This window comes from Cygnus atratus, chromosome 5 (genome assembly GCF_013377495.2).
Source record: "Cygnus atratus isolate AKBS03 ecotype Queensland, Australia chromosome 5, CAtr_DNAZoo_HiC_assembly, whole genome shotgun sequence".
NCBI classification, from domain to species: domain Eukaryota; kingdom Metazoa; phylum Chordata; class Aves; order Anseriformes; family Anatidae; genus Cygnus; species Cygnus atratus.
In genome coordinates this window covers 52835625-52855661 of record NC_066366.1, presented here as the reverse complement: position 1 = coordinate 52855661, position 20037 = coordinate 52835625, and the positions used below count along the sequence as shown (strand labels likewise).

Sequence of the window (20037 nt, the reverse complement as noted above, 5' to 3'; positions counted from 1 at the left end):
GACAAATGCCAGGACTTAGAATAGATATATTTTAAGCTTGGAAGAGAGCACGATGACTGGAATCATCTTCCCTGCATCAGATCAACGCACCGAGCTGGCAGGCTCAGGCCCTTGCACGCATACACGTGCACTGAGCTGGCACGCACGCACTTGAGTGCTTTTCCCACTCGGTGTAGGCTAGGGGAAATGACAAAGCAGAGAAAATACATTTCAAGCCTCCTCTCTACCTCTGCCAATAAATATTTCCGCCGTGATGCCTGTGGCACAGGGTAACTCCGGCGGTAAGCACCGGGGGGGCGCAGGCCTGCGCCTGCTGAGCCGCTGCGAGCGCTCTGCTGGATGCTGGGCACCTTCATCGGCACCAGACCCCGTGCCACCAAGTGACCGTCACCCGGGGAGTGGTGGCAGTCAGACGTGCAAGCAGGAGGTGGCCTTCGCTTCTGCTTGGGGCGTTTGTGTGGGCTACAGGAGGCGTGGGGAACAAAGAGTTAAGTCAGAAACACCACGTACCTGGAACTGATGGTGAAATTCCTGCCTAATTGGTTCGTGGCAGACATCCCTGATTCATCTCAATTTTAAAGTATCTTCTGTTACTCAGGACTTTTTTTTTTTAACCCACACGTTTTTAAGCATTACTGTGATCATGAGTTTCCTTAAAATCTCACAGCTAGAGCTAGCTGAAATTTGGCTAAGGAACCAAAAGAAGTGAGGAACTCTGGAAAAGAAAAGTATCTTTGCCTTCAGTTTGCTTCCAGCTCTCTAGTCCCATCAGCCAAATAGCTGCCAATTCTTTCAATAGAATTTACAAAGCCCTCTCTTGTTTCCTGAACGTTTTGATGTGCTTGAAATGAATTTCTGCACTTTAAACAAACGCACTGGCGCCCTCCCTGCAGTAGGAAAGGCCTACTGACAGGCTGGTTCCTCACAGCATTTGGGGGTTTTACAATGAAAAGAAGCATTATGCAAAAGGCACTTTCTATGTCTCTTTTCCCCTTTACACTTAATAAGAACTAGGGAGGCAGTATTATTTTCTGTTCATCTGCTTTTGTACAGTGAAAGTACTCTTTACTATCAAAAAGCATTTAATGGATATATGAAAAAGTTCAGGAAAAGCCATTTAAAACAATGTTATTTACCATATGCACCCATGTTCTGGGCTTAAGAGGACACCATCAACTTGAAAGTGGGGAATTAAAACATCCACAGGAAGAGCTTTAGATACAAGGTCTTGCTTATGGACTTTGCTGGATGCACCAGGCATTTTACACTTGTTTCATTTTGTCTTCCTCATGTTCTTGTGTGAAGTGTAAGAAAAAACCTACCCCAACTACATCAGGAAAAAAATAATCAGGCAAAATCCTATCCAATGCAGAGACCACAAAAGATGAAAACGTCTCCAATTACTACACAAGTGAAAAACATATTTCAGACAAAATAATTTCTTTGTTTTCATTTTTAATATTCTTTCAAAAGGGGTAAATGTTACAGGATTATTACCCCACAACATTGCATCTTCCACAACTGTGAAAACTGAATGCAAAAATCATGTGGTTTCATGATGCTTGAGAAAGTGGAAAATATATACAAAGTATCTTCAGGGTTAAACTGGATATCAATCCTGTTGTGTACAGAAGACCAGATTTTCTTTTCCCTTAGACTACTGTAACCTGGAGAACTGTTTTCCAGGTAGTATGTTATAACTTCTTCTGATTTACCCGACTGTTGCTTAGATGTGGTTATCTTCAATAATCCATAGGCTTACACCAACATTAAGCATTACAAAAGAATCATTTTCCTTTAAACTAGTGCACAAAAAGTTAACAAAAATTCTACTTTTGTATTCTGCAAAGAAAGGCACTGATTTATGCATACTTAGAAACCACCACTGAGAGCTACAAACAGCAAAGCAAGGAAAACAATGCAAATACCTCCACAAGCAAAAGTGAAATACGGTCATTTGGGAATTTCTTTTTTCGGCTAAACATTGTGAAGCATGGCTGGGCAATGTTGCATTTTGAAAGGTGAAAGGGCAAGAGAATGCATCCCGTTTCTTATGTGTAATTGCTAAGGTTTGGATTTTTCTGCTTGAGAAAGACCCCATACAAACCCGTTAGTTGCCCACAACGCACTCTCGAGTCACCTCTTCATTCTACTTCTTCTTCCCCTCCAAGGCAGATGCATGGGGATGAAGGTGAAGAAAACCCCAAGATGACTTCAAACAGATGTGCCATCCCCCGGGCAGATCACGCCCTCCTCAATGCTCTTGCTGCTTTAGAGGGTCGGGCAAGAAGGGGGACGTGCTCTTTGTCTCTCAGCTGCCTTCTGCAGCTCCCATCACCAGTCTGACACCTCCTCCTGGCTGCACACCACACCGGCATCCTCCTCGTGGGAGCAGTTGTGGGTACCAACCTTGGCGTGGGCGCACTCCAGCAGCGTCTTCTCCTGCCCTGAGCACTGGACGTCATCCAGGAGGATACGAAGCGAGGTCCCTTCCCCAAATTCCGCCTTCTTGCTTGCCCTCACCACATGGGGGAAGCCCAGCTGGCGGCACACCACGGCAGCAGCCGCCGAGCTCCAGCCATCGTCACACACCGTGCCCCATTCACCGTCGATGTAGACCTCCACCCGGCCCCAGCTCCGTCCACGGCCACTGTGGTCCATCAGCCGCACGGCGCCGTTGCGGGGTTTCTTCTTTCTGCGCTGTCCCTTCCTTTCCCCCTGCCCGGGCTTGGGGACCCTGGGGCTTGGTGCTGGGGTGGGGACCAGTATCCTGCTGTTGTTCACTGGGAGTACTGGGATTCGGTCCACCCGGTCCAGGGCTGGCACGTGGGACGTTGCAGGGTCTGGCCAGCCTCTCCCCGGGGCCTCGGTCGTGGTCCTCAGCCGGGGACGGGGCGTTGGTGTTTTCACAATGAGTTCTGTTGGGGAATAACCCAGGGAATTATCACTCTGACATTCGGAAGGTACTGCTTAAGGATAATGATACAAATACAGTGCTGATTTTTGACTGATTTAACTCCTCTCTTGGAATTTGCTTACTTGGTCCTGTTGAGAAGCAAAAACGTTCCCTGTAAGCCAGTATTTCATCAGCTAGAAACGCCTGCTGCTTTTAGTTAGCAGAGATGACTGCACGGCTTAATGCCAACAAATAAGACTCTTCCAAGAAGGAAACATTACCCAATTTCCAAGCAGTCTACTGGCAAAACTTCAGGATGGACATTAAAGGGTCCGAGCTGGAGTTCCACAGCCAGAAGAGGAGTTCCCCACCGGACCCTTCTCCCTTACTGAAAGCACTGTAGAGAGACACACTGTTCCTGCTATTCTCCTCATTACTAATGACGGGATCATTACAAGACCGAGAGCTCCGGCCTCCCCACTGTGCCAGATGCTTTATTCAAGGGGCTGAAATCGCGAACATTCAAAATCAATTCTCTCTGGTAACTGGAATGTGCAAAAAGAAGGGAGTTGCCAGGACAACACATAAAACAGGATTTGGGGTTGTTTTTTTCTTCCTTAGGAAAAAAAAAAAAGATCCTTGAACTCCAAAGAGCTGAAAATTCTTTACTGTCACAGTTTCCAGGCGTAACTGGACTTGCTTATTCACATATGCTCTATTTTTAGCTTACAAATAAGTTTTAGTTTGTCAGAAGGAAGCAATTCAGAATTATTTGGAACAATAATCAATTGAGCTCTGACAGTGTCCACACATCTGCAAAGACATCACAACTTTTGGATTATTTCCTACATTTATCCATTCTCATTCATCATTTGTTTTGTAGAAGAGACAGGGAAAAATACAGTTGTCTTTTCCATGCTTAATATCCATTGCTCTCAAAAGACAACCCAGTGCAGTGGCTCAGTTTTTGAAAGAGCCTCCCAAATACTGCTATTTGGAGAAAAATGGTATTTCTAGTGTGAAAAGTTTTGCCTTCTCTGGAAGCTGAGGTTCTGAATGCAAGAAGTAAATGTGAAAGCCTTACCTGTGCACACCTCGGGTGCTGGAACCTGATCTGGAAAAGCACTCACAAATTCCAGAGCTCATGTAATGGTATGCAGGACTGCACAAAAGCTAGCGGTCACCTGGGAGCGCTTTTCACCTCACTCAATCAAGTTGTTATTTCATGTTACTCTTCAGCGGGCTGTTTATTAAATACACTTGCAACAAATGCATTCTCCCAGCTAATGCAAGCCGCATGCTTTGCTTATTCTGTCACATTCACACTAAACACTAACCAAACAGCAACATATTTACAGCTCTACCTCCTTGTTTTCATGCTTCTGAATCAAATTTTTCATGCTTGGTTTTCACCTGAATGTGAATTCAGTTCTTGAAACGCTTAGCGGAATCTCTCCCACTGCTTCTACATTACAATGTGATGAAAACTACCTTTTAAACAAAATCAAAAAGATTTAGTTATACGTATAGCTTAAAAAACTGAACTTTGGACTTGCATAGAGAATAAAGCTTACGAAGAAACAGAGACAAAGCTGGCTGAACATGAAAAAAGTTAATAATGCTTGGAAACTGCATTCACAGCTTGCAAAGGAAAATGTTTCTACAGAGGTGCTGAGTGCTCGGGCATGTCAACAGTTAATAATTACCCTTAGATCTTGTTCCACCCTAAAGACTCAATCTTAAAAGGTGATGAGTGTCCTCATTCCTTTGTGAAGTCAAAGCCGTACAACTCATCAATGATTCAAATGCAGTGTAATGCGATTAATGTAATTAAAAATTAAATAAGAGCAGTCTGACATTAGAGTTCCTACAGTAACGCTAACGTCATTACAAAGTCGTTAGAGAACTGGCTACGTACTTACACGTGTAAACAAAACGCAAAGAGGAAAAGAAATGTGATGCTGCCTAATCTAATTTTGAGAACTTAATGGTGTGTTTAATTCTTTGCATTTAACACAGCACTCGGTTTGCTGCAGCTTCATCTACATCTTTGACTACTCCACTTTTAGCAGCACAATACTTCATTCAGTATGAAGCAATCACGAAGCCCTGGAGGGTTTGGGTAAGCCAAAAGTTCACCTGAATGGCTGATCACTTTTGTGAGCATTTTCTCATCACATATTCTCTCTCTTACAACTAACAATGACTCAAACCTCGTCTTGCTCAATGAGCTATTTCCCAACCCTTTAGCCATAATATCCTTCATCTCCTGAAGTGTTCCTCACTTCCTGAAGGCACTGCAAAAATCATTTATCGCTGAAAAGTGCCACAGAGCACTGGGTCTCGGTACAGAAACAGTCATGGGGAAAGCGTGTCGTTGGCAATGAAACAGTTATTATGCAGCACAGAAAAGGGTCAATGTACAAGGGCAAAAACTGCAGAGATTTCACATGGCTCGGAGAGGGGAAATACCTCCTGCCTTATGCCTTATTTGAACCAACTCCTCGGATTCAAACCAGCTGGCAAGAATTAATTTTGAGGATACTCTGAAGCCTGCAGTTCTGGGTGGTCTCCACGCATAGGGAGAGTGCAAGCTTTGAGTTTATATTTACTGCCAGCTAACACACACCCATAATAACCAGCAACAATGACACTTACTCTCCTTTGGCACAAACTTTATGAGCTTGCTTTTTACTTTCACTGGCACAGGCTCAACTCGGCATTTTCCTGGTGGTGCTCTCCTATGAAAAAAGGGACACATACGGCATACAATTAATTCCTTTCCAGTGGCATCATGAGCCTTTGCTTCCCATTGTTTTTCGATGAATGTAATGCTCACTGGAAAAAAAAAATCTGTTTAAATGATCCAAGAAGTCTCTTACAGTAGAAAACATAATTAAACAATCACATATCTCCATTGATCGAAGTCCAAATATTCACAAGTCAATGGAGTCCTCTGGCTGTGTTTTCACTTGCCATTGCTGAATCCATTAAGGAAATAAAACATTGGCAGGTCCCAGCAATCCAGAAAGAGATTAATCAGACTGAAACTAGAAATCACAAAACTAGACAGCGTATGTTGAACATCTGATACAAAGGTCATACTAACACAAGTTTTCCGGCTGTCTTCAGAGAAGCGAAATAACAGACTATTATTCATACACAAAGCCAAAACAAAATACTTTCCCCTTTATCACAGTCAATACGAACGTGGAAAGCAGCCAGGTGGAGAATAAAGAGGTCTGTGATTTGTCACTGCTGATGACTTGTCATTTTAGTAGTACCAAAAATGCATTAGTTTCAAACAAGAACTCGAAGCGTCTCCTACAGAGGCTCTCTCTTAGAACCACACATTATTTTGACACAGATCTGTTTGCCATGGAATTACAGCTCACTTCTGAGAAGTTACATCCAGTTCGTAATCACTTTTTCCTATGAAGGTTGCTTGTTAATCTGCAGCTTCTTCAGAGGTTTTCAAACTGGTTCAAAAATGCATGATGCATGTGTTTGGAGGATATAACTCCTTTGTAATTAGGATTGTTTCCATTTGCATTTCTGTGGAAGGCAAAAAGTTCTTCTTGGTAGTGCAACAGGGATATTATATTCCTACTTTTATGAATTTCCCTGTGAATTCTTTCGTATTCATATTGCTACAGCCTACAGACTAAAGAAACTTCTTTTTAAAATTGAACTTGTGACTGTCTTTTGACTTCTGCTTTTTTATTTTTGCAAAGGTTGTGTAATACAAGCCCCTTAATACACAGTTTACAGGAACTATTCCACTGTGTTAGCTAATGGAAAATGCTCCTGACAGAGGACGAGTCAGAGGAAAACAGGCAGCAGCACTGGGGTCTGTTTCAGTTTGGGGTCCCTTTCCAACATAAAAATAGAACAGTGGTTTGGTTCAAGAGAATGCTCAGATAGCTAAAGCTGTAAATTTAATTCGTTTGAAAAAATAAAAGCAAAGTCTTACAAAGTCCCATCCTACATGTCTAGCTAAAAATATTCTGGGGTTTAGCCAACAATAGTAATGTTTTAAAAACACCAACTTGGAAAAAACAGCTATAAGTCTTCCCGTAAAACGCTGCTCTTCCCTGCCTTGCCCAGTCTCAGATACAAGTCCATGGGACCCAAAAGGTGTGACAACGGCCCGACTTCCTCGTCCAAGCCATTTTCCCTCCTAAAACACACAACTAAGACTGTACTTTTTTGACATTCCTTTTTGTTGTCCTTCTGCTTTGTCTGAGCAAGCACAGCAGGGTCAGCTCCGGCTGCCTGGGCACGGGGCACCTGGATGCACAGCACCAAGGTCAGGCTTCGCAGCAAGAGCATCCCTTACCTGGAGGTGTCCACCACTTTGTACACCACCCCATGGGGAGCCGTGGCGCTCGGTACGCCAGTAGACATGAAGTAAAGTTCCCCTGGGAAAAAGAACACACACAGCCATGAAAACTCTCCGTGGAGCTTCTGTCCTGCACAGCACAAAGGCACTCGGCATCGCAGGTCATAGAGAGTCAAGAAATGATGGGACTGACAGACAGAGGTCTGGCTACTGGAGCAAACAGTGCAGCTTTGCATTTGGGATTGTAATGAGTGTTCATCTGCATTCCAGTGGCAAAAAACACACTCGGTGAGATGAAACTTTTACATATTGCCTTGAAACATATCTAAAGGGGGGCCAAAGAAAGCTGGGGAAGGACTCTTCATCGGGGATTGTAGTGATGGTACAAGGGGTAATGGATTTTAACTTAAAAGGAAGTAGGTTCAGATATTAGGAAGAAATTCTTCACTCAGAGGGTGGTGAGGCCCTGGCACAGGCTGCCCAGAGAAGCTGTGGATGCCCCATCCCTGGAGGTGCTCAAGGCCAGGCTGGATGGGGCTTTGGGCAGCCTGGTCTGGTGGGAGGTGTCCCTGCCCATGGCAGGGGGCTGGAACTGGGTGGACTTTAATGTCTCTTCCAACCCAAACCATTCTGTGATTCGATGAAACATTATTTTGACAAATTTGCACTGCATGTTCAGTGGAAAAATGTTTACTGTGTCCTTTAACTTCACTAATGTAAAACAGCCAAACCCTGAATTCCTTCTGTTGAAACAAAATGAAAGGAAATTAAGACTGTTCACACTCCTTTCTGCCTTTTTCAATGAAGCACTCCTTTGGGGTGAATTACAGGAGAACAAGATTTTGTTTTTGCTTTCTCACAAAATGAAGTGTATCTCACAAGAAAGGCATTTGGATTTGTGACAGCTCTGTCAAGCTGCATGGGTAGGGCTCGACCTTCAGCCAAACACTTTCCATCACCATTTACTTGACGTATTTTCTCTTAACTGCATTTCCATCCCTCTCCTCCCACTGTGCAGCAGGGGCCAGGACAAGCAGTCCACTCCAACACTCTCCTTCCACATCCCAAGTTTCTCTTCTGGAAATTACCAGGCAGAAAGAGGGATGTGGGGTCCCTGAAGCACGCAGGCTGTCACATGTGCACCCCGCAGACACAGCATGGTACCTGGGGTGTCCCTGGCGTGCTCAGCTGCCAGGGGATGGGGCTGTTGCCTTTCCAGTGGGTGTGCAATGAGCCAAAAATACAGGTGTCCCCACCACATCAATACATCCACTGCTCCGGCTGGATTAACATTCATCAGTACAACAGCCTCAAAAATAAACATTTCTGTGAAGAAAAGCTTCCTAAAATAAACTGTGTGGTAAACCTGTAAAACCAGGCTGCCTGCACACCAAAGACGTGTTCACTTCAGGGAAAAAAAAACTCCCTCAGCTGTTATTGACAAATTCCTTTCCATTACAACAAAACGAGCACAAGGCAAAACTACCTCTGAGAACAGACACCAGCCAAATTTCCACCTGGCTCTAAAATACTCATTTAAGCCATGTCTTTCTGATTTTAGGGTGAGATATTCTTCTCATCACAGCACTGCGAAACAGCTGTACCTTCCATGAACACTGGCAATTAAAGAAAATGGATTTTAACTCCAAAAAGATAGAATTCCAAATTCAAACTTTTCAGCTAATACTGAATTTGGACGGTTTTAATTTCCATTGTAAAACGGGAAAGCACAATGCATATGATCCCCCAACAGCCACTTGGGGAATGATCTGCACAACTGTACAGGAAAAACAGACATTTAAGAACTGAGCTACAGCACCAACTCTGCATTTCCCAGTCACACCTGAAGCTACTTAGCAACAGAGCTTTCACTGCAGGGCTCATTCTCTCCCTGTCAGTCTGTCTGTCCACAGCCAGCAGCTGCACACTCTGCCTGCCCATCTCCAGTGCTCAGTAATTAACCACGTTGCTGTACAAAGGTAACGACCACCAGGTTTCATCCAGGACTGGCTTCTCAATGCCAGTTGAGAATTAAAACTTCCATTTAAAAATTACACTTTTCATAAATATACTGACTTTAGCACTAAGTATCTTACATGCCACTGTATTGTATTTGAAATACAATGTAAATATCTGAAAAATGTACAGGTTGGACGTGGTGCTTAGTGACATGGCTTAGTGGGTGATATTGGTGGGAGGGGGATGGTTGGACCAGGTGATCTTGGAGGTCTTTTCCAACCTTAATGATTCCATAATTCTATGATTTTTCAGTTCACAGCAGCTCCCTCCTGGAATGCAAAATGTCTTACAAATACAGCTACGCAAAGCTCCACCGAGACTACATCTGCCAGTCCTACGCAGAGCAAAATCCCAACTGACACTAAGAAAATATGCTCCTAAACAGCCCTTTGCAGATGCCTCACTCGAGATGTAACACAGAGCTTTCACTCTGATTCACTTTGAGAGGCACAAATATTCCAGGTCAGAATGAGCAAATTCCTAATTATTGCCCATTATATCTGCTTTCCTGCACCCATCAGTGGATGGCCTCCCTGGCCTCTTCTCAGCTGTTTCACTCCAAAGAGAAACTGTAAGCATGTCATTCAAGGTGACATAAGTTAAATGATTACCTGCTTCATCTTCAGCAAAAGAGATGATGTACTGATAATAGTTATTGATAAGCCCAGGGAACATGCAGGTTTGTCCCGTCCCCATGCAGATTTCACTGTACTGCCACTCTCTGGTGGTACGATCCTCCTTCAAAGACATCAGGCGTCTGCAAAGGAAAAAAAGAAGAAAAACAATTAAAAAACTTGCACCAAAAAACCAAGAGGATGATTTATGAACGTGAATTAGGAAAACTGAAAGGATGTTTAATGCTTTCTACCCACATTAGCTACAATATGAGCTGCAGCCCCTCTGAGAAATGAAAAACAAAACAGATACATTAAACACACCCACAACACCTTCTCTTTCAGGGGCAACACAAGCCCTTGAAATAGGGGAGAATTTAAGGGATTTTAATGGATTTTTTTTTTTTTTAATATCTTTGGTGTCTGCAAATGTTGCATCAGAGATTTCGGGGGGGGCTGTTGTTGTTTGGTTTATGTTTTTTTTTTTCTTGTTTGTCTGTTCTCAGGATGCATTTGTATGCTTTTTTACACTATTTTCTATATTCTAAATGAACACCGTATCATTGCCCCCTTATTTGTACTGACACAGTGTGAACCAGTGACATCAGCAGCTGCTGGCACACGGAGATCACACTCCTGTAGAGCAACGTGGAGCAAAGGCTATATAAAACGTGCCACGTGAGCCCCCTGCCATAAGCTGCCAGGCTCTGCACGCTGCTTGCAAGCAGCACGTAGCAGCAGGCCAGCAGTGGTCACAGCACCAGCACTCACAAGCAGGTGTAGCACCACTGGAGGACTTCAGCTGGGGCTACAGCTTATTAAGTGTCTGAAATATTTACTTACCCACTCATAAAATCACCAAATATGTACAGGCCATTCAAGTTTGGAGACTCGCAGCCCCGATAGACATAGCCTCCCGTAACAGATTTCCCCATTTTGTGTGGATACGCATAGATTGGAAGCACATCATCTGCCAAAGAGAAAACATATGTGGCTTGCCTTGTGTTGCATATGATGCAGACTGGTTGTTTCTGTAGATGGTTCTGACTAGCACAATACCATTGGGTTCACCTGAGCACCTTTAATCAAACGAACTGCTGCTGGAGACAAATTTAGTTTGATTTTATCTTTTCTTAAACAAATTTGATAGCCCCATCTAGCTGGCTGTGCTAACGAAGGACAAACCAGCCCAGGGAGACCAGTTGGCATCCCATCTGCAACAGGGGATGAATTCCTGATAAGCCTGAGTGCTCTCCATCAAAACCTGACCATTCATCTGAGCCCTTCTCCCTCCCTAACCAGGCTCTGGTAGTGCTGCTTCTGGCCAGTCTCTAATCAGCCTGCCTGAGTCTGCAGGCTGCTTTCAGACACACCGCATCTATGCAGGAGATGCTTGCCCAATGCAGCTGGGTTTCGGTGGTGAAAGGCAAGAAAAAAGAGACAGGTGATTCCAGACTGCAGGCACTGATGAAAAGATATGTCAGATGTCAGTGCGAATAGCTTGTGTTTCTCTCAAATGGGGGAGCTCAACCTGAAAGGGCCATCAAATATTTACGGTATGGCACAGGCAAAACGTAGCACTGGAACATTCGTTGCAAAATTAAGTTAAAACACAAGACAGAAGCAAAACAGAGGAAGATGACTTGATTTTGAGGGTGCTTCCTCTTTCCCCCCTTCCCCTTTTGAAACTCCTGGTAACAGGTATCTCCTCGTAGGACCTACCCCTCCTTCCCCTTCTACCTCCCTGCCCCTGTGTTGGAAGCCTCAAGTCGCAAACCTGGCAGCTGCACACCAGAGGCATTTCATCTAAAGCAGGTGTTTCCTACGCTTACGCTGCACTTATCGCTGTACAGGGGTTGTGGCATTTCACTGTTCTAACAGAAGGGTCTCTAAAGGCATCAGAAATTGTTCTGAATCCCCGGAGACCTCGGTAAAGCACTCACCATGAACGCTAGCAGAGGTGCTGTCACACAGAGAGTGCTAAATGGGCTCTCTGACAACTGCTTCAGCAAAGGGAGCGCAAAAAACCTGCTCTGTGCTCTCAAGTTTTGTCAAAAAACACTTAACTGCTCTCACTCTACTTGCAGCTACGTTAATAAATGGAAGGAAGTGCAACAACATCACAGAGCACATAAAAGAGAAAAAATCAGAATCTCAGACAGCGCAAACCAGCGCCAGCCCTGCGGCCTCCCTGGATCGACGTGGAGATGCTCCAGCACACGACGTGGTCCAGGCCAGACTTTGTCACACGATACACTGACCTCACACACGCACCAGAATTTAGCCAGCCAGCAAATACCTCGAACCCAAATTTGCAAACTATAAAAGAAATTAAACTTTTCCTTTTTGGCACAGCTAAAAGGAATCCAAACACAACGTACGTCCAGTTACCTGCAAAGCAGGCAGTGCACATAGTGGTTAGCCAGCTTACAGAATGCATTTTGCTCTTCTTTTTCAATAAGGTCACCACTTGGGAGTTATGGAGAAAAACAGAATTTCTCCAAATTTTCTTTGCTTCTGCAGGAAAGCTTCTTTTATGTGGAAACGATGAAATTGTCCCCCGATATCACAGAATCACTAGGATATTTGACTAACTGTATGTATTGCCCAGAAATACAACAGCTAGCACATTTCATTTTTCTCCTAAATAAAAAAATGGCAACATTTGGACTTTCAGTATTTATCCGCAAGTCAGTTCTGTTCTAGACTGAGCCCCTAAAGACTTACATCTCAAAAACGGACCTTTTCAACCAAGCAGTCAGGCTTTGAAGGCAGGAATTAAAAATGAAGGTGCAGAAAACTGCACAGTGAGAGATGCAGCTAATTTAGAGATAACTTATATTTACCCATTGAAGAATTGGCGCAAAGTTTTTTGTCATAACAGCTGAATCCTTCCCTTGCCCTCCAGCCGTAGTTTTTCCCTTTCTCCACGATGTCGATTTCTTCATATTTGTTCTGCCCTACATCCCCGCAGAAGAGACGCCCTTTCCCTTCCTTCGTTTGAGGTTCACCCCTGTCAAAGGAGCAGCGCCACATATTTCTCACTCCGTAGGCGTAGACTTCAGGGCGAGCCTGGGGATCATCAATAAAAGGGTTGTCTGGAGGGATTCTGTACAGAGGCCCCCGGTCATTATTGTTCACATCGATCCGCAGCACTTTGCCCAGCAGTGTGGATCTGTATTGGGAGAAGAAAGAAAATACAGAAAGAAAGAAGGGAAATAAAACTAGACCTCAGTTTAACGGGCATTTTCATTCAGAGATGGTTTTTAAAAGCCTTGGGTTTTGTTGTTTCTGTTTTGGAAAACACAAGTCTCTCCATGGGAGGTATGCATGAATATCAGCGTGGTTTTAGGGAAAAAGTAAGCCCGGGACAGAAGACACCCCCAGTTTTACCTCCCCCAGTTCCTCTTCTCAACCTGAGGGCAACAGGAGAGACACGTGGAGCACACAAACTTTTAGGGGCTCATACTTGTTCTGGGCGTTTCCAAAGGTCCCAAACGGATCCCCAGCCATGCCTCCATCTCCAGTAAATATATAGAGATAGCCATCATCGCCAAAGAGCAGCTCTCCTCCGTTGTGATTGGAAGCGGGTTCCTCGATTTCCAGGATTATCCTAACCACAAACAGGAAGGAAGCGTTACCTATTGCACGAGTCCTAAGCAAAGGGCGCAGTAACAACGGCCCAGTTTGTCCTTGACACATGCAGTCGGCTGCGGACCAGCTCTGATGTGTCCTCCTCCATATCCATGTTGCTGAATCTTACTTGGGCACAACTGATTTTCCACCCTTATATGATTCCGACATATCTTCCGGATTACAGAAACACCAAATTGTGTAATAAACCTGGGAAATTACATGGCAGGGTATGCTTGTAATGATACTTTTCCTCTGATTCTTCTTTCCTCCTTATTAGGCTTTTTTTCTTTTTTTTTTTTCCTTTAGAAAAGGCATCTCAGCTCAAATCAGACTGCAATCTGCAAGGGAAAGGACTCCGGTCCATCTGTGCATCTGTACAGCATTTGGCACGATCCTGATGGGCGCTTTCAAGGCGACCTAAGACTTTGCAAACATTATGCAATAGTTAAATTGTTAAAAAGGGAAGAATCCTTCAAGGACAATTACATACACGGGACCCCATGAACTTCCAGAACTGTTAAAAGCACTACCACCAGCAGCTCAGCGTCTTGACAAAGCAAAGGTTATTCAAAGCAGTGCCAACAACCTCTACCTTCATTTTAAAACCTAATCACCTCTTGATTTTATGGTTTTTGGTTGGATTGCTTTGTTGGTATTTTGTTTTGTTCTTTTTTTTAGACGCCTAGCCTCTCTTTCTTCCCGAGAAAAGAGTGAAATATACGAAAGTATAAGTTTATAGAAAGGTAAAGGCAGGAATACATGCAGTGGAGATTCCCAGGTGTAACAACTGAAGCTTATTTTATTCCAGCTTCTAGAAAAGACCAGTTTTCATGCTGGTCTTTTATTTTTCATATCTGCAAAAACATATGAACATAATCACTTGTAACACCTCATCTTTAGCGAACTTTTCCCCTTTTGAAAGCACAGCTAGTTACAGCCACGACCAGACTGTAAACTGTGGGAAGGAAACCAGCCGTGTAATTATCCTGTCACCTGCTGCAAACCTTGCCACTCCTGACCGAGCACACGGGCTGCAGCCGGCAGAAGGAGCGAGGGAGGATCCCGTGTGATCAGAAATGTGGATTTCCCTCAACCTCCCAAAGAAGATGGAAAAAAACCAAAACGCATAGAGCAAGAACCCGCAGGCAAGCAGGCGCAATGCACACAAAGCCTCAGCCCGCAGCTCCCTGGTGGACAGCATCTCAGGATGAAGTCAGCGGGAGCCGTGCCTGCACAAACACAGCAGGACCACAGACTTCTAAACAAGACAGCTCATGGGTTTTGACATCTGCAGGTTTAAGCTGCTGACTGGCCATGTCTACAGGCCCTTCCTGAGGACCACGTCTACATTCTCTTTCCCTGTCACCTACAGTGCTGCTTCCACTGAATTGCTACAACTGCTTCATAAACCAGCATCCCCCTTCTATCATCAGCCTATGAGCATTTCTGAGCTAGAACCATCCACTGCTGAGTGGTAAGAAAGCCCTAATATAGCCTGCGCAACAAAGTAAAATTCTTAAAATGAATGCTGTTCCAGGGCTTCTTCACACGGTGGTTCAGTCCTGGGGTTCTGCAACAGGTTGTAAGTCCATAGGCTGCCTCCACAAACAAACCTCTAATTATCTCTGCATATTAATGTGGATCAACTGCAGGGTCAGACTCAAGCAAATAAATTTTCCAATCAAAATGCTCTCAGTAACAGCATGGTGATTTGCATTTTATTTAATTTGCTGTTAAATTTGTAATGTCATAGGGTCGAGCTCTCATTCAGATAAAGAAACGTGGGGACAAATTCATCGTTGGTACAGCATCACCGAGTTTGTTTCCACCTATTTGGGAAACCTTTTGCTTTGGCATGAATTTCACTCGTGCTTTGCAGAAATCTATTGTAAAGGGTAATCAGGGTCCTCCTTACTATATATATATACTTATGTATTTATAGTTACTTACTATTTATATATTTATACAAAAATACGAAATAAACCAAAATTTACTAACTGTAAATAACATTCAATCAAAATTAATTTTTCTGACACACTGAACTGAGAAACACGAATGTTTTATTCCTGAGTGCCTGCAGTTCATCCATGGAGGAAGTGTTTTTCCTGTCTCAGTGTGCTAGGCATGGACTTGGGCTAACTTGCTAACAAACTGGAACACAAGAACAGTAACGAGCTAAATAAGTCTTATTCATTACTAGTCCTTAAAAATGCACAAGCTGTCTTCTGAGATCTTAAATACATAAACGTGTGTACAATACCTTTCAGAACCATGGTCCAAAGTATTCATGTCACCGGGAGAAATTCTGAACTCACTGATTCGGATTCTCTCTTCATAACGAACTTCAACCGAATAGTAGACATACACTTTACCAGTAAATTTGAATTTAGGATGGAAGACAATACCTAGAAAACCTCTCTCGTCTCCTTCCCAAGGCGAGGTAAGCACGGCTTCGCTGATGTTCAGAAAGGGCTTTTCGAGCCTGGACCGATCGGGGAGGTAGGTCCACACCAGGCCGACCTGCTCAGCGATGAAGAACCTGTGGGTGCCGTCGTTGGCGTGCACCATCGCAACGGGGTTGCGCAGCCCGTTGGCCACCTCCGCGAGGCAGAGCTGGAGACAGCCCTCTGCATCGGCCGTCACCAGCCCCAGGTTCTGGTTGAGGTTCTCGTTCGCCAGCAGGTGTGGGAAACAGTAGTCCGTGTCCTCCAAGGACAGGTAGCGGCAGAACTTTGCCATGTTGTTCTCCAGCGCGATTAACTCCGGGTCTGCCGAGAGGTAGCGAAAAATGGAGCGGCATTTTTGCCACACTTGCTGGCAATAGTCTTGGCAAAGTCCCGGTATCGTCCGCACAGGGGTGGAGGGATCCTCGGCGTCATACAAGTGAGCTGCGTACGGAGAGCATTCCTAGAGGGGGAGAGAAAGAGCCTCAAGCCATTTTTGGACCAGATTTGAAACAGCTGAGCAGCAGCACTAACGGGAGAAACTTCACCTTAATTACAACATATGTTGTGGTTTATTCAGAAAATATATTAACAGAGGAAAGGAGCTTAGAAAGTGGTTTATCTCAGCATTCACAGAAATGATCTTCGATATTCCTGGCGAAAGCGGGCTCCCATGTGCAGATATTCGTTTATTCCCACCATAGCACTAACTCACGAAAACCAGTGACGACACATCTCTTGCTACATCACCCTAGTAGCCTGTACTGGGGCCAAAGAGACTTTTTTCTCTTGGATCCATACAGCCTCAATCCACAGCCCCTGGGAATGGCTGCAGCACAACCCTAATTTCGAGAGCCTTGGAGATCCACATAAGGGCTGACTCAAGTCCATATAGTTCGTGGCATTCTCCACTACAAAAACTCCTCCAGACGGACACATTTTCTTTCTTTGCCACTGCAACCCAGTACTACTGTCTGTAAATTACAGACTGACCAAAGTGACTCAGTTCTGCTTTGCAAGGGCTTTTCCTTGCAATAAACATACAATGTTTTCCAGTTTCAATGCATCTTCTCGACAGGCATCTCAGAAGTGCTCTCCAAATAATGTAACATGACTCAGTGGAGGCTCGGTTATTTTCGTAGGGTAGATAAATAACTGAGGCAAGAAATGCAGTGAGAGAAACTATCCTGCCTGAATAAAGTCCGCACTTTTTAAGTCCTAGATGGCATTTCTAAGCAAGACCAGCTTAGTTAAAACAAAAACAAAAGCTACAGGAGCTGCTTAATGCAGATTACAGCACTACTCAATAGCTGAAAAGATGTAATATCCAAGATACTGAAGTATTTAAATTAGCTGATCAGTGCACACAATATTTAATTCTTATTTTATTTTCCATTACATTCCACAATAAACTGAGAGGCCGTATAACAGATCATTAGCGTACAGTAAGCTTTCCCCCTGTAATGTCAAGCCATTCATTGCAAAATGAAGGTTATTATGCCTTCAAATGAGCAGCAATTAATGTGGTAAAAAGGAGATTACGTGTGACACAAAACACTGAAATTACATACGCAGATGGGGTAATGGCACTCAGCTCCGTTACATGAACCCAGAGGTGTGCCAGGGACAGAAAAGAGCTGCAGCATTTGCCAAGGCAGTTGTCACAACTGAAAATTTGGCCTTAGAAAACCAATTTAAACAAGAGAACCGGGAGCGAGGGCTGGTCGCTTCCCTTTCTGCCTACGGAGGTTTCCCACTCCAAGAGAGAAGGCACCCTGCTTGAGCACCAGGACGGGTCTGGTTCTCTGAAAACCTATTTCAAGGCGAGCAGCGAGCTCATGCCAGGCTTCAACAGCAGAATTCAGGATTGCACAGAGGTATGACTTCCCTGTCCCTTTGCCACTGCAGGTTGTTCGAGTACAAGAAGAAACACTTGTCAAAATAATCTGATTACCTTTGAGAGAAATCACGAACTGTGTGTAGAAAGGGACAGAAGTGTGCTGAATAATTCACAGAAAACCACTTATTAATTCAGGTACAGGCTATAAATTTTATATATAGTGAATAAATGAAAGCAGAGCGTTCTGGAGCAATTGCGGTGCCTGAACTCCCATTTTGTGCTTGTGTGGGCAGAGGTGGAACCATTTGTAGCCAGGTGGAACCATTTGTAGCCACGTCTTGGGCTGGTGATGCACTGAGCTCATTAGAACATTTCAGTGAATCATTTTTTCCACATTGAAATACCTCACTGCTTCTGAACGAGTTTTCAACAGTCAGGTTTCTGACGTACGCAGGAGACTTGCTTATTGTTTCCAGAGGCAGAAAGATTGCTTAGCAGGCACTGCTAACTTGTCTTCTCCTTGCAAGTGGACTTTTGGACACTGTTTCAGGAACACAATCGAAGTTTCTTGCTTTCAGTACAATGTGAGATGAACTGAAAGTCAAACCTCTAGAAGCTCTTGTGGGAAAAGGTTGTCTTTTTTTCTTCACACTTGCAAAAACACAAGAGCTCCCTGCAAAATGCTAAGAGCAGGATTTCTGTAAAGGCACTTTGATCCCATCTGAGCACAGCAGACTAGACTCCGCTGTCTGAATTAATTTAAGATTTACACTTGCACGGCACAGAGCTGCCACTATTCTGTCTCAGGGGCATTTTCATACATACGAGGCCACTGCTGATGATAGGGTCGAACTCTTTGATCCACACAGACCGTAATCATCCTGTTACCGTACCTGGCCACAGAACATAACCCTGTGGAAATGTTCCCTGCGCGGGCTGGCTGCCACAGAGGTTTCGAGGCCACATCCTCGGGCATCGCTCTGCACCCCTCGTCAGGACTGCTAACACCTGGTGCATGCTACCAGGATACTGTAACCCAGCGCAAAGAAACACCCGACGCCGTGAGCTGGGCGTAGCGAGGAGCACGCTTTGTCCAGGCAGCTCCCCTCCTGGGCGTCTTCAGCAGCTCCGAAGATCTGGCCCTGGCAGGCTGCGGAGGCTCTGCAGGACGTACTGCCCACACACCCAGCTCTCAGCTGCTCACGGGTTAGAGCGGAGCAACATCCCCATTCCTCTGTCGGACGCCCGCCAAGGGCCCAAAACTCCACCGAGAAGCCTGCTGGTGCACAGGTGCTCCCGGGGAGCACGCCCAGGAGGATGCGCTGACCCTAATGCACCCAGACACGGGCCAAGGCAGCCCTGCCTGGCCGCGGGCGCTGCTGCACCTGCGCCCACGTACCCCCGCCCGCGCCGGGCACCAGGGCTCAGGCGGCCGGCTGCTCTGCCCACCTCAAGTCCCCCGTGTGGCAGAACCCCGCTGCGACGCCCACACGCCTCGTGCGGCTGAAGCCCCCCGCCCAGCCCCTCGTGCGGTAGAAACCCCCAGAGCAGCTGAAGCCTCCTTCGCGGCAGAACCCCCCAGCGCAGCCGATGCTCCCCGCGCGGCCGAAGCCCCCCCGGTCGTGCCGAGCAGCTCCCCCTCACCTGGCAGAGCAGATCCTGCAGGTGCCCGGCGCAGGCGGCGTACGTGTGCCCGTCGAGGTGCGCGCTGAGGCGGTAGAAGCGCTGCAGCAGCGCCCGGTCTCGCCGCGGCTCGCAGCAGCCGAAGGCTCCGTAGCGGCGGCAGAAGGCGAGGCCCCGCGGCGGGCGGAACGGCGGCTTGAAGTCCAGGCACTGCGGGTGCGGCCGGGCCGGGCCCGGGCCCAGCGCCGCCGCCAGCAGCAGCGCCAGCGCCGCCCGCGCCCCGCGCACCTCCCGCATCCCCGGGGCCGCCGCCGGGGCCCCGAAGCGGCGGGGCAGCGCTCAGGAGCCTGGGCCGGCCCCCGCCGGCAGCCAGCGGCCGGCACGGCACGGCACGGCCCGCCCCGAGGGGCAGCGCCCGCCCGGGGCTTCCCTCGGCCCGGGCGGCCGCGGAGGGAGGCGGCATGGCGGGGCGGGGGGGTGCGGGCCGCGGGGCGGCGTGGAGGAGCCGGGGGTTGGGGCGGGTTTGCTTCCAGCGGCCCAAACGCGACTCGGCGAGCGTACGCGGCCGGCTGGGCGTTCAGGGACGTGAAATCCTCGCTGCGCGGCCCGCGCTCCTGCGGCCT

General features: G+C 46.1%; 1 protein-coding gene across 1 annotated transcript; it reads right to left on the bottom strand.

Annotated features, from left to right (window-relative positions):
- Positions 1-1429: 1429 nt before the first annotated feature.
- On the bottom strand, positions 1430-19711 carry HHIPL1 (HHIP like 1). The gene is made up of 9 exons (XM_035566843.2): positions 19436-19711; positions 15768-16414; positions 13341-13484; positions 12718-13046; positions 10715-10841; positions 9869-10014; positions 7236-7317; positions 5555-5637; positions 1430-2918 (listed from the first exon to the last, which is right to left on the bottom strand). Exons 1-9 carry the CDS (start codon positions 19709-19711, stop codon positions 2335-2337), a joined length of 2418 nt encoding a protein of 805 aa, XP_035422736.1. The 3' UTR covers positions 1430-2334.
- Positions 19712-20037: the final 326 nt, after the last annotated feature.

Bases quoted from the DNA above. Each gene is read 5' to 3' on its own strand.
- HHIPL1 (XM_035566843.2), bottom strand. From the start codon at position 19,711: ATGCGGGAGGTGCGCGGGGCGCGGGCGGCGCTGGCGCTGCTGCTGGCG. The intron at 7,318-9,868 runs GTAATCATTTAA...TCTTTTTCCCAG, and splicing joins TTTTGCTGAAGATGAAGCAG to GGGAACTTTACTTCATGTCT. The intron at 5,638-7,235 runs GTAAGGGATGCT...CTTTTTTCATAG, and splicing joins AAAGTGGTGGACACCTCCAG to GAGAGCACCACCAGGAAAAT.